The sequence below is a fragment of the Rhopalosiphum maidis genome, chromosome 2 (genome assembly GCF_003676215.2).
Source record: "Rhopalosiphum maidis isolate BTI-1 chromosome 2, ASM367621v3, whole genome shotgun sequence".
Lineage (NCBI taxonomy): Eukaryota > Metazoa > Arthropoda > Insecta > Hemiptera > Aphididae > Rhopalosiphum > Rhopalosiphum maidis.
The window spans coordinates 78,911,047-78,929,224 of NC_040878.1; the positions used below are offsets into that span (position 1 = coordinate 78,911,047).

The window sequence follows — 18,178 nt, forward strand, 5'->3', positions numbered from 1 at the left end:
CAATTTTTAAAATAAAATTACCAACACGCAAATGCAACAAGTTTCGAGCTCTATTTTTGATCGGTATATTGTTTCGCCTTTTAGAATAATTATTAAGCACGTTTTCTTTTATTTTATAACTATAAGCATGTATTAATGTAAAATTACATTAAAAATATTTAATTAATAATATATTTATATAAAATAATATTGCAATAGATAGATACCTAGGTGCCAATATTTGTTAATAACACGCTGGGTTAATATTAAAATATTTTAGCTGGCTGATGTTGTACACACCTATTTTCAGTTTAAAATCAAATTTCATTTTCACAAATAAAAATAAAAGAATATTATGATTAAAAACATCTATTTTATTCATTGTTCACGTTCATCTATTGTTATTGTTACAATATGTTGTATGTAAATTGTGAATGTTATTTCTTGGGAATCATACCTAAAAACGCAGGTACTTAAAGTCAAAAATGAAATCAATCATAATCTATAATATATTTCTTATTATAATGTATTTTATAATTATTTCAAGTGAATCCCGGTAGATTTTGGTTTCCTCAACTTTGTTCGTATACGAATACTTTCGTTTTAGATAATATATATGCGGAAAACATTAGTGATGTATGTAACATAATTTTAAAGCTTTTCGCTTTATATTTATTAATCTCGTCAGTGATGCTTAAAAACATAATATCTAATTAAAAGATCCAACTATTTTCGTATGTTTTTCATAAGATCGGTTGTGTAATTTTTTTATTTATTTGATTTTTCAAACTTTTTCATGAACAATTGAGAAAAGTGCTCGAAAATTTAAAAATCGCTAAATATGTGTTATAAGTTTGTTGCTTAATAATTTTTATATTAATAATAAAGAACGCAATGTCCAAGTTAATATATGATTTTTATTTTAAAAACCATTACATCATGTGCTCTCTGCATGACTTACATTTTAACTACAATTTTATAACCTTAAAACTGAAATCGCCAAACAATTACGCTACTATTCTTATCATATGACACATGATGCGATATAAACTTTTCTAATTAAAAAGTGATTTCTAAATCACTAAGCAGTAAATCTATTAGTAAAAAACAAAAAAAAAAAAAAAAAAAAACACGCAATAAGAATGAGTTAAAATAAATTATATGTGATACACTTATTAACATTTAACGCACTAAGTTTGTTATTAAAATATAATCAGTACACGATGTCATATTGTGCGGCGACTACTGTTGGTACAAAATATGGTAGAGCCAACAAAGGTTCAAGTTTGTGGTAGGCACTATACACAAATAATATTACGCCGTTATAATATTGTATTGTGAGTAAATATCAATACGTATAAATTATAATAATCATCAACAGATTGACGAGTGTTGATCCGAAGAGCATATCATCGCGACGAAAGTATAATAACTGGAGTATTCAAAGCGGAGGGGGACGTGATCCTCCGGTACGATAGAAGTAAATCGAAAAAATCCTAACCAACGAGAAGTGGGTATTTTTTAAATACGCAAGTCACGAAAGTGATTTTTTTAGGTGTATCAGAAAAAATTTGTGGTCCTGAGAAGGACCGTTTTAAGGGTGCGCGACGCGTGAGAAGTGATCGTTCAAAGTTTACTTCTTCTTGGGAGCTGCTGTTTTTTTCGTTGGAGTCTTCTTCGCTTTTGGCTTTACAGCGCCCGCAGGTTTTTTCGGCTTGGCCGGAGATTTCTTCGGTTTGGCAGCCTTAGGTTTAGCGGCGACGGCCTTTTTGACTTTTTTAGCTGCCGGTTCGCCGGAAGCGGGCTTCACCTTCTTAGCAGAAGTCGACTTCCTCTTTACGGCACCGGGGGCTTTGACTTTTTTAACGACCGGCTTCTTTTTGGCCGCAGCTACCTTCTTCGGTTTTACCTCGGCAACCGGCAGTTTGAAATGTCCAGAAGCGCCGGTGCCCTTGGTCTGAACAACAGTGCCGTTGGCGACGGCGGCTTTCAAAAACTTCCTGATGAACGGCGCCAACTTGGCGGGATCGACTTTGTAGTTGGCAGCCAAGTACTTTTTGATAGCCGGCAAAGAAGAACCTTTCTTCTCCTTGAGTTCCTTGATGGCAGACGTGACCATCACGGAAGTGGTCGGATGAGACGCAGCGGCGGGCTGCTTCTTAGTCTTAGCAGCAGCAGCGGCCTTCTTCTTGGCCGGAGACTTTTTCGCAGCTGGCGATGCAGCCACTGGTGCCGGAGCGGCCAGAACGACGGTTTCTGTCATAGTAGAGCTGATGTCGAACGTAGTAAAGCAACTCGAAATCTTACAGTCGAATATAACATTGAACGACGGAACGGTTAGAAAATATATATACTGTACCGTACCGACTAGTAAACCGTTGTGATTCGCGCCATCGACACGGTTACGGTTGTGCAAACATTTTTCACGATTACTCAGCAAGAAACAGTTGTACGACTCTGGTTTTAAACTTTCCAGAAAGCCAACTAAATTTCAAAAGATCCTATATATCTAAATCGACGCTATCCGGTATCAAAAAACCACCACGGATCGTTATTCCCACGATCCCAACCGGGTTTTCGTAGACCATGTTCGATGGTGTACCGTATGACCGAAACCAATTTAAAACGTTCAAAAACTTCTTAGACACATTCTATACGAGTTTACCAAGACACGAGCGTTTGTAGATTGCAAATCGACCAATTTGCCGATGAACGGTGGCTTTTCAAAATCAAGGATTTTAGGTTACTGTTACGGCACGTTGTCATTCACGTTTCTACCATTGAAGTGTTTACGTTGCAGACTTTACCTATGAATCTAATATTAATCGTATTCACCTTAAATATTTTTTTTAAATAATCATAGTATTTCACCGTTTAGGGATTTTGGTCGAAACTCCATTATAAATAAACACAATTTAATTTATTTTCTCATCATCCGTGGTATCGTATCTGATACATTGTAGTGGGCCAATCGACAGTCGTTGTGCAGTGATGGTGTAGCCGTGGGCTTAATAAAATAAGATTTTGCAAACAATTTTAAAGTGCTTATTTATTGATATTATTCTAAGTGTTTTAATAAGAAAATTAGATTAAGCCGTAGATACTGTTTCGTGATGTCAACCGACGTGTCATTATAAAGTTTGCACGCGTCGTAAACCGACGTCGCACCTTACACCATACACAATTATATTTTTCTGTTATTCATTAGCATTTGACGTGTTGTTGTCGAACCTTGATGATGATATACTGTTTTTATATAAATAGAGTATTTTATTACTTATTATCTATGAAGACAAGAATTGATAGTAGCCGAAACTACCGGAGAACCTAAGATACCATCTAAAGCGGGCAAATATCAAATAACGTAACATTTCAATAGTTGTACTAATTAATACGGGGTGATTTTTTTTATCATAAAACACTCATTATTTCAAAAAGTATTCATGTTTTTGAAAACATTTTTTTACATAGTTTTAAGTTGTTTAAAAAAACAACGTTTTTATTAAAAAATTATATTTTTAAATATTTTTTATCCTTATATTATTTTAAGTTTTTTACTTTTTTGAATGACGACATAGAGTTTTAATTTCATATTCCAAAGCAGAATAGTTTTCTGAGTATTTTGATACATACAAATCAAATGTAGGGCGAGTAGTTTATGAGTTATAAGTATTTAAAGTTTAGACTGCGCCGCCCGACAAAGCTTTAAATACGTATAACTCATAAATTACTCGCACAAAATTCGAATTTTATAAAAATTTAAAAGTACTCAGACAATTATTCTGCTTTGGAATATGAAATTAAAACTATGTTGTCATTAAAAAAAAATAAAAAACTTAAAAATAATATAATTGTTTAATAAAAGCGTTGTTTTTTTAATAACTTGGAACTATGTAAAAAAATGTTTTCAAAAACATGAATACTTTTTGAAATAACGAATGTTTTATGATAAAAGAATCACCATGTATAGTATAAGAACTGAAGGATTTCCTATAAACGATAGTATAGTTTGGTGTAATTCAGCTAAAGCTTACAATAATACTATTGCGATAATACGCAGTGATAAGAAGTTAATATTAATTAAAATGTTATATTGATTATTGTAGTGCAATATTTGGCAATCTAATTCGTGGCTGGCCTAATTTAATGATTTTAAACACGTTTTGTAAATATTCGTTCATATTTGCTTGTTGTGGGTAAGGGGTCTGGTGTGCCTTGCTTTCTGGACTGTTTTGATGAGTTGCTGGTTGAAGCGTGTAAATTCTAAAAACAATGCGACTCTTTAAATTGAATTCCATTCGTAAATTCTGATTTTAAAATATTATTACGATGTGATGGTAAACATACAAATATTTTTTTTGATACACTGTAATGTGTGCACATTAAACATACATACAATGTATGTAACACAGAGCGTATTTTATGGAAACGGGACATTTTTGCGGAGTATAACTTAGGTATGTCAGATAGGTATTGTAAACGGAATAAAAACCTGTAGAAAGAAAAACAGTTATCGAAATAAAATATTACGTGTCCTTCATATTATGTTAACGACACTTTAAGAACTTTAAATGTTATTGATGTGTACGGTTTTTAATTTTTAATTTAACGTAGGTATCGACTAATCGAATTATTGTATTATATATTTACACTTTTTAATCATAAAGTAACTGTTGAAGTAGGTAATTAATTTTTTGTATAAGGTAGGAACAAAATGAATGTCCACAGGGTAGGACTTTAAAAAATAGGTATCTTTTAATAATTATATTTTAAGTGGATAAATAACAACAAAAGTACTACCTCTATACAATACATACATAATAATGTATTTGTAATTCAATATTATAAGCGGTACGGTAAGCATTTAAAACATTTTTATTCAAATAAATTTTCATATGGTTGTGTGTAAAGTGTAATATTGTATTCTGTGGATTTTCTCTACAGTTCCCCAAAAGGTTATATACATTATAATATTTAATTATTATCGACAGGCTTAATTAAACGTTTATTAAAAAATATATAAATAATTAAAACAATTTTTTTACGGTTGTTTATAGTAGATAATAATTTTGTTTATCTAACACACACGTTAAAGTCGTACCTATAGTATAAATCTTAATGTGTGATGGAGACAAGTACAACACTACACAGTTATTGTCGATTTGTTATGGCCTACTATGTTGTAAAAAATCAGTGTTAAAGGTCACGGTAAAGGGCGGTTATGCATAATAAAAGCGAAATACGAAATGTGTGATGGCCCTGAAAAGGGCCGTTTTAATGGAATGGTGGTGTATTGAACTAAAGATTAGGCGCGTTCTCCGCGGATACGACGGGCAAGTTGGATATCCTTTGGCATGATCGTGACGCGTTTGGCGTGGATGGCGCACAAGTTGGTGTCTTCGAAAAGACCGACCAAATAGGCCTCGCTGGCTTCCTGCAACGCCATGACGGCGGAGCTCTGGAAACGCAAGTCGGTCTTGAAGTCCTGGGCGATTTCACGCACCAGACGTTGGAACGGCAATTTGCGGATCAACAGCTCCGTGCTCTTCTGGTAACGACGGATTTCACGGAGAGCGACTGTTCCCGGACGGTAACGATGGGGTTTCTTCACTCCTCCGGTGGCGGGTGCGCTCTTACGGGCGGCTTTGGTGGCCAACTGCTTCCTGGGAGCCTTACCTCCGGTAGATTTGCGGGCTGTCTGCTTGGTACGGGCCATTGTTGAATTCGTTTGTGTACGATTAGACGAACTGTAAAATACTGATGGTTCTCTGAAACCAAACACACTAGTATTTATATAAAAACGGATTCGTTTCTACCGTTATCATTGGTCGACGCGTTGTCGATAATCGGTAAGTGGGAGAAAACAAATGTAGCGTTTCGATTGGCCGTTAGTGCTCCGTGAAACGCATAAATACATTGAAATTTGTTAATCGAGCATCAGTCAACGTTCAGCGTTCGTCGCAGCAGTTTGTCGAGTAATCAGCTAGAAACTACATAAAATCAACATGACCGGACGCGGTAAAGGAGGAAAAGGTCTTGGAAAAGGAGGAGCCAAACGTCATCGTAAAGTGCTCCGCGATAACATCCAGGGAATCACCAAGCCCGCCATTCGTCGGTTAGCTCGTCGTGGTGGAGTAAAACGTATCTCCGGTTTGATATACGAAGAAACCCGTGGAGTGTTGAAAGTGTTCCTGGAAAACGTAATCCGTGATGCCGTGACATACACCGAGCACGCCAAGAGGAAGACCGTCACCGCCATGGACGTCGTGTACGCCCTCAAACGCCAAGGTCGTACCCTGTACGGTTTTGGAGGTTAATACGTCTCATTTGCGATTTGCATACATTGTTAAAAAAAAACACTATTAAAAAGGCCCTTTTCAGGGCCACTACTTTTTTTACATAACTCCACTGCCCCCGCAGTAGTGTACTGTGTCCAATATTTCTATTTGTTTTGTTCTAGTTCATATCAAATTATTTTTGTGTTGGTGGAGTAATAAGTTTTATGTGTGTAATTAGATTTGAAACACAATAGTAACACTGTTCTTTATAAGTGTGTATAAACTCAAATATAAAAACAATACGAAATTGATTTCTGTGTAAACCAAATTGGTGTTTACCACGAATGCTCGCGGGTAGGTTAAAAGTTAATATAGAAATCACTGGAATAATATTTATCACATATTGATATGGATTGAGACTAAAAAAATTTGCGGAAGGTATTTTTTCAATCTAATTGATAATGGTAATTTTATAGTAGTTTTGATGTAATACACTACTTTGTTACAGCTAATAGACAGATCCACTTTGTTGATGTCATAAGAATATTATAATATGTTATGTACGGACCTAACTTTTACTAAGTGAGCTCTTACTATGTCGGGATTCCCGAAGGAGAAAATAAACCTTCCTTCATTAAGGCTGCAAATGACTATCATATCACTCTATCTATCTATCACTATCAATGTTTTTTTTTTCGTGTTACGTCATAATTTTGTATTTAAATTATTTGATACATTTTTCTGACACAAGGAGATTTACGTTTTAGTCTATTATGATCCCTGAACACTTTATCAATCGACATAACTTACAATATTAAGACATATATTAAATACCAATTATATCGTAATATTTATTTATTTTTGTAGATTGTTAATGGGTACGCACACACAGAATGTATGTGAGTCATGCTCATTGATCTGGACTTTAATATGATAACTAAGCGCAGATAAACCTGACGACACAATAACAAGTATATATGACTACAGTATTTATTTTTACAACTTGTCACGATGATGAAGTTAGAAGTATATTCTGTACCAAGATAAAATTTAGCTCAACAGCGTTAGTGTAATTTAAAAAAGGAGAAGACTTACGCTACATTGAATATGATAAATTTGTGGCCCTGAAAAGGGCCGTTTTATTAGAAGATTAGGTGTTGCTTGCTAAGTGTGATTAGACTTTTTTCTCGGTTTTTTTGGGTAAGAGAACAGCTTGGATGTTGGGCAACACACCACCTTGTGCGATGGTAACTCCGGACAACAATTTGTTCAATTCTTCGTCGTTCCTGATTGCCAATTGCAAATGTCTGGGGATGATACGAGATTTCTTGTTGTCACGGGCAGCGTTACCGGCCAATTCCAACACTTCGGCTGCCAAATATTCCATAACGGCGGCCAGGTATACCGGTGCACCGGCTCCGACGCGCTCGGCGTAATTTCCTTTTCTCAACAAACGATGGATACGACCGACGGGGAACTGGAGTCCGGCACGGGACGACCGGGTCTTGGATTTACCTCCCTTCGATTTGCCTGCTTTGCCTCTTCCGCTCATGATTGTGTGTGTGCTTGACTGCTTTGTTAACGATTCGAACACTGAATGATGATTAAACCCATCGGTAGGGGCCATTATATAGCCAAAATTTAGAAAACAGTGCTGCGATTGGACAGTTTGAAACGTCATGACGATATTGCTTGACTTTGTTTGATATGCAACTACTACTAAACGATGTTGTTTTCCATCATCATTCTAATAATGTTTTCTCTTGGAAAAGCTACTATTTTTATCAGACACGTAACCGCTGTAAATCCTGTTTGTTCTGTTTTATCTATTAGAATTTGGCCAATGCCTGTTTGACGTGTCTCCTTGGGTTACTAATATATACCGTCGCTTCGTGTATTCCGACATCATTCGAGTTTGAATTATTTCACCGTCAACGACCACAATTCACAGAAAAATTATCAGCCATGGCTCCAGGAGGTAAATCCGCGGGAAAGGCGATGAAAAAATCGTCCGGCAAGGCACAAAAGAACATCGCCAAATCTGACAAGAAACGCAAGCCCAAGAGGAAAGAATCATACGCCATCTACATCTACAAAGTATTGAAACAAGTACATCCCGACACCGGTGTTTCCTCTAAGGCAATGAGCATTATGAACAGTTTTGTCAACGATTTGTTCGAGCGTATTGCCGCCGAGTCCAGTCGTCTGGCTCACTACAACAAGCGATCGACCATCACCAGTCGGGAGATTCAAACCGCCGTCCGACTCTTGTTGCCCGGTGAATTGGCCAAGCACGCCGTCAGTGAAGGAACAAAAGCCGTAACCAAGTACACTAGTTCCAAATAATTGACTTATATTATAACACTCTCTTTAAAAAGGCCCTTTTTAGGGCCACCAATTTTTCTATGATATACCACTGTTATAATCGATGATTATTTTTAAAATTTAAAAATTGAAATAATACTTTTTTTGTCGCGTACAAACCTCCTGTGAATAATTATAACAAAAATAATTTTATCCCGGTTAAAAACATTTGTTGAACAGTGAACACATAATTATCATCATAATACTTAACTTTATCCATGGGTGACTTACATATTTTAAAGTGCATCGACGCACTTGAACCACCGCATACATCTTGATTGAGCTTCCTATACCAAGCTTGCCCTAATTCAAATCTATATCCGTATAGATCCAAAGGTGGAAAACAGTGTATAATTGCCAATGTCCTTTTTTTTCAAAATCTGTTGATAAAGAGGTAGGAATCTGTACTTTTATTTCCGTATTCAAGGAGCTTGTCTTTATGAGATTGACTAATATTAGTGGGAGACCATATTTTTCTAGTATAGACATTAAAGGTTCACGATGAATGCAGTAGTAGACCTTTTTAAAATCAATAAATATCATGTGCACTTCTTTATTAAATTCCCTCATCTTTTGTAGTATTTGTCTTACTATGAATATTTGGTCAATCGTCGATCTATTTTTCCTAAATCCTACCTGGTAGTCTCCCAGTAATTTCTCTGCCTATGGTCTCACTCTGTCTAAAATACAGTTTGACAATATCTTATACGTGACATTAAGTAGGGCTATGTCTCTGTAATTACACAATTTTCTATCCCCGTTCTTGTAATTAGAACAAATAATTTTTCCAATCTTCGAGAATCACCTCCTTTACCCAAATCTCCTTCACCAACAAATATATGTACTCAGTTAGTTCATTTCCCATGTTTTTAACAGTTATTAGTAATTGAACAAAAAGCTTTGCAGTCGATTTTTGGCCCTTGCATAGATAGCAATACAGGAGAGTGGAGAATCAGACATAATGTGGAGATCAGTGAGCTATATCCAAAGTCAAAAATAGTCGACGATATAAGGAAGAGGCGACTCTTATGGGCTGGCCACGCATGAAGAAAAGAAAGAGCCCTTATTACAAGGTACTATGTGGCTCTCCAGAAAGCATAAAATCAGTTGATAGGTCAAGGTCGAGGTAGGAAGACTAAGTGTCAAAAGATGTGGAACAAGTTGAACCAGATACTTTTTGGCGAGTCATAGCGGAGGATATAAAGAAATGGCATAGCATATGATTATCAGTTTAGTCTTAAAGGTCGTTAACTACGGAGAAGAAGAAAAATAGTATGATTATAAATTTATTTATGGGTAAGTTTAACCAGTCGTGACCCATAGGTTGGGAAACACTGCTGTATAGCACTCTTTAAATAAATACATATTATATTTATTTAAAATTGTTTTGATATGTATTTTTTCAGAAATTAAATTAATACAATTTTTCATGATAAACCTATAATTTATGTTAAAAATAATTACTTATAATATTACAGGAAGAAAAATATTTAAATCTCCCTGAAAGTATAAAAATATTTAACTTGTGAATGAAATGTTTATAGTTTCTGGTAAATGCAATATTAAAAATAAATATTCTTTTTAAATAAAAACAACTAGTTATAAATTTAAACGAATAATATAAACTCACATAACACAATAATAATTTTTTGGGTATATATTTCAAAAAATATATACCCTGAAAACTTTAATTTTTTATAAATAGTATAAAACTCGCATTAATAATAACTGGATTATTTTATTTTATTGTAGTTTGAGTGTTCTGTATAATAATAATACCTAATTGTAATAGGTTAACGACGAAACATAATAATGAACTATAAAATATTATGTATAAACAAATCTTAATTTATTTATTAAATGCCTTACCTCTAGAAAAATATCTGGGAATGCTCAGGTAATTTCCTGTTCTTAACATTATTATTGTTTAAAGTGTATTCTGATTAAATGAGTGAATTTCCGCATAATGTATCGATTGACTTTTAAAGTTAATTTTGCGCGTACACTATTAAAAAATATGTCTGAAATTCCTACAACAAAAAAAGCAAAAGTAGCTCAATACCTTTTATAATTCCCTAATGAAACTTTTAAGAATGATGGACATGTGTTACTTTGTGTAGCTTGTGGACAATCTGTATCTTGTTTGCAACGTTTTCTAATAACTCAGCATATAAATACATTAAAACATAAAGAAAATTAATTGAGAAAAAATAAATCCTCTTCAGCATCTTTGATTAGTAAGTCAACTTTGAATACCGATTTATGTCAAACATTAATCAAGGCTGACATACCACTAACTAAATTAAAAAATCCAACTTTTAAAATGTTCTTGGAAAAGTACACTGGACAAGCTATTCCTGAAGAAAGCTAATAATAATAATAGCTAATAAGCTTATAAAAATCAGTATAAAAGATATTTTGTTCAAAGATATTTTTGTTTAAAGATATTTTTATCAAAGACGTTATTTCGAAGATATTTTGACCGGTCACCATTTTGAATATTATAAACATGTGATATGTTATTCTTTGTATAGATGATGGTGGACTATTAAATTACTTGTATGTAATGCAGTTTAGTAAGTAATTAAGAGTAAAGTTTCAGCATGTACTATATAATGCTATAAAGTTTAATATTAAAAAAAATTAAACAAAATAATTGATATATAATATATTTATGAACAAAATTTAAAATGAATACATAATTATTATGTAAAAATAATACACATATGCTTTTTTTGCATGTTTTAATTTATTTTGGTAAATCAATTAATTTTATTGATTATGTTTAATCTTATCAGTGTTTACAATTTCATTTTTATTTTAGTATTCAAATTAAAACGAAAAAATAAGTAACGTTTGAAAGTACAATAACATTTAACATTAATATTTTATAGCGTTTAAATATTTAAAAACGTAAATACGATATATATTTTTGTAAATTGACTGATTTAGAGTAATAATAATCTATAAATAGTAAATATATTATTAATCAATAATCATATGTTATTTTTACGTTGAAAACTCGTGTACCAAACTACATAAAATATTCTCTTTATGAGAAAATTTTAAAGAATGAATATTAAGTTTAATTATTAAACTATTATGTGTTATTAATTAAACTTTTAAGTTTTTTCGCTATGGCCTTTAACTTAAATGGATGCTAATATAGTAATGTATACATATAAATACGTATGCGAGTGATTTAAATCAAACATTAACTATTGCAAAAATTGAAGACATCTCAATTGACTTTAGAAAGGTTTCAGTTGAAGTAAACCGTACGTTCTTATTTCTTATCGTTGTGAAATACGTTTTATATTCAACTAATAAACTATCATGTGTTATTAATCAAATATTTTGATTTTTCACTATGACCTAAGTATAGTTTTAATGCGTCCTAATGTATACGTATAAATATGTAAGTGATTGATTTAATTTAAAAATTAATTATCGCAGAAAATAAAGATGATCTTCAAATCAATTCAAAACATTTAAATAAAGGTCAAGTTAAAATAAACCGTAAGTTCTTAGATTTCCTGTAATATTATAAGTAATTATTTTTAACATAAATTATAGGTTTATCATGAAAAATTGTATTAATTTAATTTCTGAAAAAATACATATCAAAACAATTTTAAATAAATATAATATGTATTTATTTAAAGAGTGCTATACAGCAGTGTTTCCCAACCTATGGGTCACGACTGGTTAAACTTACCCATAAATAAATTTATAATCATACTATTTTTCTTCTTCTCCGTAGTTAACGACCTTTAAGACTAAACTGATAATCATATGCTATGCCATTTCTTTATATCCTCCGCTATGACTCGCCAAAAAGTATCTGGTTCAACTTGTTCCACATCTTTTGACACTTAGTCTTCCTACCTCGACCTTGACCTATCAACTGATTTTATGCTTTCTGGAGAGCCACATAGTACCTTGTAATAAGGGCTCTTTCTTTTCTTCATGCGTGGCCAGCCCATAAGAGTCGCCTCTTCCTTATATCGTCGACTATTTTTGACTTTGGATATAGCTCACTGATCTCCACATTATGTCTGATTCTCCACTCTCCTGTATTGCTATCTATGCAAGGGCCAAAAATCGACTGCAAAGCTTTTTGTTCAATTACTAATAACTGTTAAAAACATGGGAAATGAACTAACTGAGTACATATATTTGTTGGTGAAGGAGATTTGGGTAAAGGAGGTGATTCTCGAAGATTGGAAAAATTATTTGTTCTAATTACAAGAACGGGGATAGAAAATTGTGTAATTACAGAGACATAGCCCTACTTAATGTCACGTATAAGATATTGTCAAACTGTATTTTAGACAGAGTGAGACCATAGGCAGAGAAATTACTGGGAGACTACCAGGTAGGATTTAGGAAAAATAGATCGACGATTGACCAAATATTCATAGTAAGACAAATACTACAAAAGATGAGGGAATTTAATAAAGAAGTGCACATGATATTTATTGATTTTAAAAAGGTCTACTACTGCATTCATCGTGAACCTTTAATGTCTATACTAGAAAAATATGGTCTCCCACTAATATTAGTCAATCTCATAAAGACAAGCTCCTTGAATACGGAAATAAAAGTACAGATTCCTACCTCTTTATCAACAGATTTTGAAAAAAAAGGACATTGGCAATTATACACTGTTTTCCACCTTTGGATCTATACGGATATAGATTTGAATTAGGGCAAGCTTGGTATAGGAAGCTCAATCAAGATGTATGCGGTGGTTCAAGTGCGTCGATGCACTTTAAAATATGTAAGTCACCCATGGATAAAGTTAAGTATTATGATGATAATTATGTGTTCACTGTTCAACAAATGTTTTTAACCGGGATAAAATTATTTTTGTTATAATTATTCACAGGAGGTTTGTACGCGACAAAAAAAGTATTATTTCAATTTTTAAATTTTAAAAATAATCATCGATTATAACAGTGGTATATCATAGAAAAATTGGTGGCCCTAAAAAGGGCCTTTTTAAAGAGAGTGTTATAATATAAGTCAATTATTTGGAACTAGTGTACTTGGTTACGGCTTTTGTTCCTTCACTGACGGCGTGCTTGGCCAATTCACCGGGCAACAAGAGTCGGACGGCGGTTTGAATCTCCCGACTGGTGATGGTCGATCGCTTGTTGTAGTGAGCCAGACGACTGGACTCGGCGGCAATACGCTCGAACAAATCGTTGACAAAACTGTTCATAATGCTCATTGCCTTAGAGGAAACACCGGTGTCGGGATGTACTTGTTTCAATACTTTGTAGATGTAGATGGCGTATGATTCTTTCCTCTTGGGCTTGCGTTTCTTGTCAGATTTGGCGATGTTCTTTTGTGCCTTGCCGGACGATTTTTTCATCGCCTTTCCCGCGGATTTACCTCCTGGAGCCATGGCTGATAATTTTTCTGTGAATTGTGGTCGTTGACGGTGAAATAATTCAAACTCGAATGATGTCGGAATACACGAAGCGACGGTATATATTAGTAACCCAAGGAGACACGTCAAACAGGCATTGGCCAAATTCTAATAGATAAAACAGAACAAACAGGATTTACAGCGGTTACGTGTCTGATAAAAATAGTAGCTTTTCCAAGAGAAAACATTATTAGAATGATGATGGAAAACAACATCGTTTAGTAGTAGTTGCATATCAAACAAAGTCAAGCAATATCGTCATGACGTTTCAAACTGTCCAATCGCAGCACTGTTTTCTAAATTTTGGCTATATAATGGCCCCTACCGATGGGTTTAATCATCATTCAGTGTTCGAATCGTTAACAAAGCAGTCAAGCACACACACAATCATGAGCGGAAGAGGCAAAGCAGGCAAATCGAAGGGAGGTAAATCCAAGACCCGGTCGTCCCGTGCCGGACTCCAGTTCCCCGTCGGTCGTATCCATCGTTTGTTGAGAAAAGGAAATTACGCCGAGCGCGTCGGAGCCGGTGCACCGGTATACCTGGCCGCCGTTATGGAATATTTGGCAGCCGAAGTGTTGGAATTGGCCGGTAACGCTGCCCGTGACAACAAGAAATCTCGTATCATCCCCAGACATTTGCAATTGGCAATCAGGAACGACGAAGAATTGAACAAATTGTTGTCCGGAGTTACCATCGCACAAGGTGGTGTGTTGCCCAACATCCAAGCTGTTCTCTTACCCAAAAAAACCGAGAAAAAAGTCTAATCACACTTAGCAAGCAACACCTAATCTTCTAATAAAACGGCCCTTTTCAGGGCCACAAATTTATCATATTCAATGTAGCGTAAGTCTTCTCCTTTTTTAAATTACACTAACGCTGTTGAGCTAAATTTTATCTTGGTACAGAATATACTTCTAACTTCATCATCGTGACAAGTTGTAAAAATAAATACTGTAGTCATATATACTTGTTATTGTGTCGTCAGGTTTATCTGCGCTTAGTTATCATATTAAAGTCCAGATCAATGAGCATGACTCACATACATTCTGTGTGTGCGTACCCATTAACAATCTACAAAAATAAATAAATATTACGATATAATTGGTATTTAATATATGTCTTAATATTGTAAGTTATGTCGATTGATAAAGTGTTCAGGGATCATAATAGACTAAAACGTAAATCTCCTTGTGTCAGAAAAATGTATCAAATAATTTAAATACAAAATTATGACGTAACACGAAAAAAAAAACATTGATAGTGATAGATAGATAGAGTGATATGATAGTCATTTGCAGCCTTAATGAAGGAAGGTTTATTTTCTCCTTCGGGAATCCCGACATAGTAAGAGCTCACTTAGTAAAAGTTAGGTCCGTACATAACATATTATAATATTCTTATGACATCAACAAAGTGGATCTGTCTATTAGCTGTAACAAAGTAGTGTATTACATCAAAACTACTATAAAATTACCATTATCAATTAGATTGAAAAAATACCTTCCGCAAATTTTTTTAGTCTCAATCCATATCAATATGTGATAAATATTATTCCAGTGATTTCTATATTAACTTTTAACCTACCCGCGAGCATTCGTGGTAAACACCAATTTGGTTTACACAGAAATCAATTTCGTATTGTTTTTATATTTGAGTTTATACACACTTATAAAGAACAGTGTTACTATTGTGTTTCAAATCTAATTACACACATAAAACTTATTACTCCACCAACACAAAAATAATTTGATATGAACTAGAACAAAACAAATAGAAATATTGGACACAGTACACTACTGCGGGGGCAGTGGAGTTATGTAAAAAAAGTAGTGGCCCTGAAAAGGGCCTTTTTAATAGTGTTTTTTTTTAACAATGTATGCAAATCGCAAATGAGACGTATTAACCTCCAAAACCGTACAGGGTACGACCTTGGCGTTTGAGGGCGTACACGACGTCCATGGCGGTGACGGTCTTCCTCTTGGCGTGCTCGGTGTATGTCACGGCATCACGGATTACGTTTTCCAGGAACACTTTCAACACTCCACGGGTTTCTTCGTATATCAAACCGGAGATACGTTTTACTCCACCACGACGAGCTAACCGACGAATGGCGGGCTTGGTGATTCCCTGGATGTTATCGCGGAGCACTTTACGATGACGTTTGGCTCCTCCTTTTCCAAGACCTTTTCCTCCTTTACCGCGTCCGGTCATGTTGATTTTATGTAGTTTCTAGCTGATTACTCGACAAACTGCTGCGACGAACGCTGAACGTTGACTGATGCTCGATTAACAAATTTCAATGTATTTATGCGTTTCACGGAGCACTAACGGCCAATCGAAACGCTACATTTGTTTTCTCCCACTTACCGATTATCGACAACGCGTCGACCAATGATAACGGTAGAAACGAATCCGTTTTTATATAAATACTAGTGTGTTTGGTTTCAGAGAACCATCAGTATTTTACAGTTCGTCTAATCGTACACAAACGAATTCAACAATGGCCCGTACCAAGCAGACAGCCCGCAAATCTACCGGAGGTAAGGCTCCCAGGAAGCAGTTGGCCACCAAAGCCGCCCGTAAGAGCGCACCCGCCACCGGAGGAGTGAAGAAACCCCATCGTTACCGTCCGGGAACAGTCGCTCTCCGTGAAATCCGTCGTTACCAGAAGAGCACGGAGCTGTTGATCCGCAAATTGCCGTTCCAACGTCTGGTGCGTGAAATCGCCCAGGACTTCAAGACCGACTTGCGTTTCCAGAGCTCCGCCGTCATGGCGTTGCAGGAAGCCAGCGAGGCCTATTTGGTCGGTCTTTTCGAAGACACCAACTTGTGCGCCATCCACGCCAAACGCGTCACGATCATGCCAAAGGATATCCAACTTGCCCGTCGTATCCGCGGAGAACGCGCCTAATCTTTAGTTCAATACACCACCATTCCATTAAAACGGCCCTTTTCAGGGCCATCACACATTTCGTATTTCGCTTTTATTATGCATAACCGCCCTTTACCGTGACCTTTAACACTGATTTTTTACAACATAGTAGGCCATAACAAATCGACAATAACTGTGTAGTGTTGTACTTGTCTCCATCACACATTAAGATTTATACTATAGGTACGACTTTAACGTGTGTGTTAGATAAACAAAATTATTATCTACTATAAACAACCGTAAAAAAATTGTTTTAATTATTTATATATTTTTTAATAAACGTTTAATTAAGCCTGTCGATAATAATTAAATATTATAATGTATATAACCTTTTGGGGAACTGTAGAGAAAATCCACAGAATACAATATTACACTTTACACACAACCATATGAAAATTTATTTGAATAAAAATGTTTTAAATGCTTACCGTACCGCTTATAATATTGAATTACAAATACATTATTATGTATGTATTGTATAGAGGTAGTACTTTTGTTGTTATTTATCCACTTAAAATATAATTATTAAAAGATACCTATTTTTTAAAGTCCTACCCTGTGGACATTCATTTTGTTCCTACCTTATACAAAAAATTAATTACCTACTTCAACAGTTACTTTATGATTAAAAAGTGTAAATATATAATACAATAATTCGATTAGTCGATACCTACGTTAAATTAAAAATTAAAAACCGTACACATCAATAACATTTAAAGTTCTTAAAGTGTCGTTAACATAATATGAAGGACACGTAATATTTTATTTCGATAACTGTTTTTCTTTCTACAGGTTTTTATTCCGTTTACAATACCTATCTGACATACCTAAGTTATACTCCGCAAAAATGTCCCGTTTCCATAAAATACGCTCTGTGTTACATACATTGTATGTATGTTTAATGTGCACACATTACAGTGTATCAAAAAAAATATTTGTATGTTTACCATCACATCGTAATAATATTTTAAAATCAGAATTTACGAATGGAATTCAATTTAAAGAGTCGCATTGTTTTTAGAATTTACACGCTTCAACCAGCAACTCATCAAAACAGTCCAGAAAGCAAGGCACACCAGACCCCTTACCCACAACAAGCAAATATGAACGAATATTTACAAAACGTGTTTAAAATCATTAAATTAGGCCAGCCACGAATTAGATTGCCAAATATTGCACTACAAT

General features: G+C 34.5%; 6 protein-coding genes across 6 annotated transcripts; 2 read left to right on the plus strand and 4 right to left on the minus strand.

The window, feature by feature from the left end:
* Nucleotides 1-1,549: 1,549 nt before the first annotated feature.
* LOC113551072 (histone H1A, sperm-like) lies at nt 1,550-2,274 on the minus strand. Its single transcript, XM_026953107.1, has one exon. The coding sequence runs from the start codon at nt 2,240-2,242 to the stop codon at nt 1,613-1,615; it is 630 nt and encodes a 209-aa protein (XP_026808908.1). The 5' UTR covers nt 2,243-2,274; the 3' UTR covers nt 1,550-1,612.
* A 3,659-nt stretch (nt 2,275-5,933) lies between these two features.
* Nucleotides 5,934-17,196, plus strand: LOC113551078 (histone H3). Its single transcript, XM_026953112.2, has 3 exons — nt 5,934-6,270; nt 14,481-14,484; nt 16,510-17,196. Exons 1-3 carry the CDS (start codon nt 5,985-5,987, stop codon nt 16,970-16,972), a joined length of 753 nt encoding a protein of 250 aa, XP_026808913.2. The 5' UTR covers nt 5,934-5,984; the 3' UTR covers nt 16,973-17,196.
* LOC113551098 (histone H2A-like) lies at nt 7,397-7,851 on the minus strand. The gene has a single exon (XM_026953133.1). The coding sequence runs from the start codon at nt 7,807-7,809 to the stop codon at nt 7,432-7,434; it is 378 nt and encodes a 125-aa protein (XP_026808934.1). The 5' UTR covers nt 7,810-7,851; the 3' UTR covers nt 7,397-7,431.
* LOC113551081 (histone H2B) lies at nt 8,186-8,646 on the plus strand. Its single transcript, XM_026953116.1, has one exon. It carries the CDS (start codon nt 8,223-8,225, stop codon nt 8,601-8,603), a length of 381 nt encoding a protein of 126 aa, XP_026808917.1. The 5' UTR covers nt 8,186-8,222; the 3' UTR covers nt 8,604-8,646.
* LOC113551080 (histone H2B) lies at nt 13,611-14,071 on the minus strand. The gene has a single exon (XM_026953114.1). The coding sequence runs from the start codon at nt 14,032-14,034 to the stop codon at nt 13,654-13,656; it is 381 nt and encodes a 126-aa protein (XP_026808915.1). The 5' UTR covers nt 14,035-14,071; the 3' UTR covers nt 13,611-13,653.
* LOC113551094 (histone H4) lies at nt 15,911-16,335 on the minus strand. Its single transcript, XM_026953128.2, has one exon. The coding sequence runs from the start codon at nt 16,270-16,272 to the stop codon at nt 15,961-15,963; it is 312 nt and encodes a 103-aa protein (XP_026808929.1). The 5' UTR covers nt 16,273-16,335; the 3' UTR covers nt 15,911-15,960.
* Nucleotides 17,197-18,178: the final 982 nt, after the last annotated feature.

Excerpts from the sequence above, each read along its gene's own strand:
- LOC113551072 (XM_026953107.1), bottom strand. The coding sequence starts at position 2,242 with ATGACAGAAACCGTCGTTCTGGCCGCTCCGGCACCAGTGGCTGCATCG.
- LOC113551078 (XM_026953112.2), top strand. The coding sequence starts at position 5,985 with ATGACCGGACGCGGTAAAGGAGGAAAAGGTCTTGGAAAAGGAGGAGCC.
- LOC113551098 (XM_026953133.1), bottom strand. The coding sequence starts at position 7,809 with ATGAGCGGAAGAGGCAAAGCAGGCAAATCGAAGGGAGGTAAATCCAAG.
- LOC113551081 (XM_026953116.1), top strand. The coding sequence starts at position 8,223 with ATGGCTCCAGGAGGTAAATCCGCGGGAAAGGCGATGAAAAAATCGTCC.
- LOC113551080 (XM_026953114.1), bottom strand. The coding sequence starts at position 14,034 with ATGGCTCCAGGAGGTAAATCCGCGGGAAAGGCGATGAAAAAATCGTCC.
- LOC113551094 (XM_026953128.2), bottom strand. The coding sequence starts at position 16,272 with ATGACCGGACGCGGTAAAGGAGGAAAAGGTCTTGGAAAAGGAGGAGCC.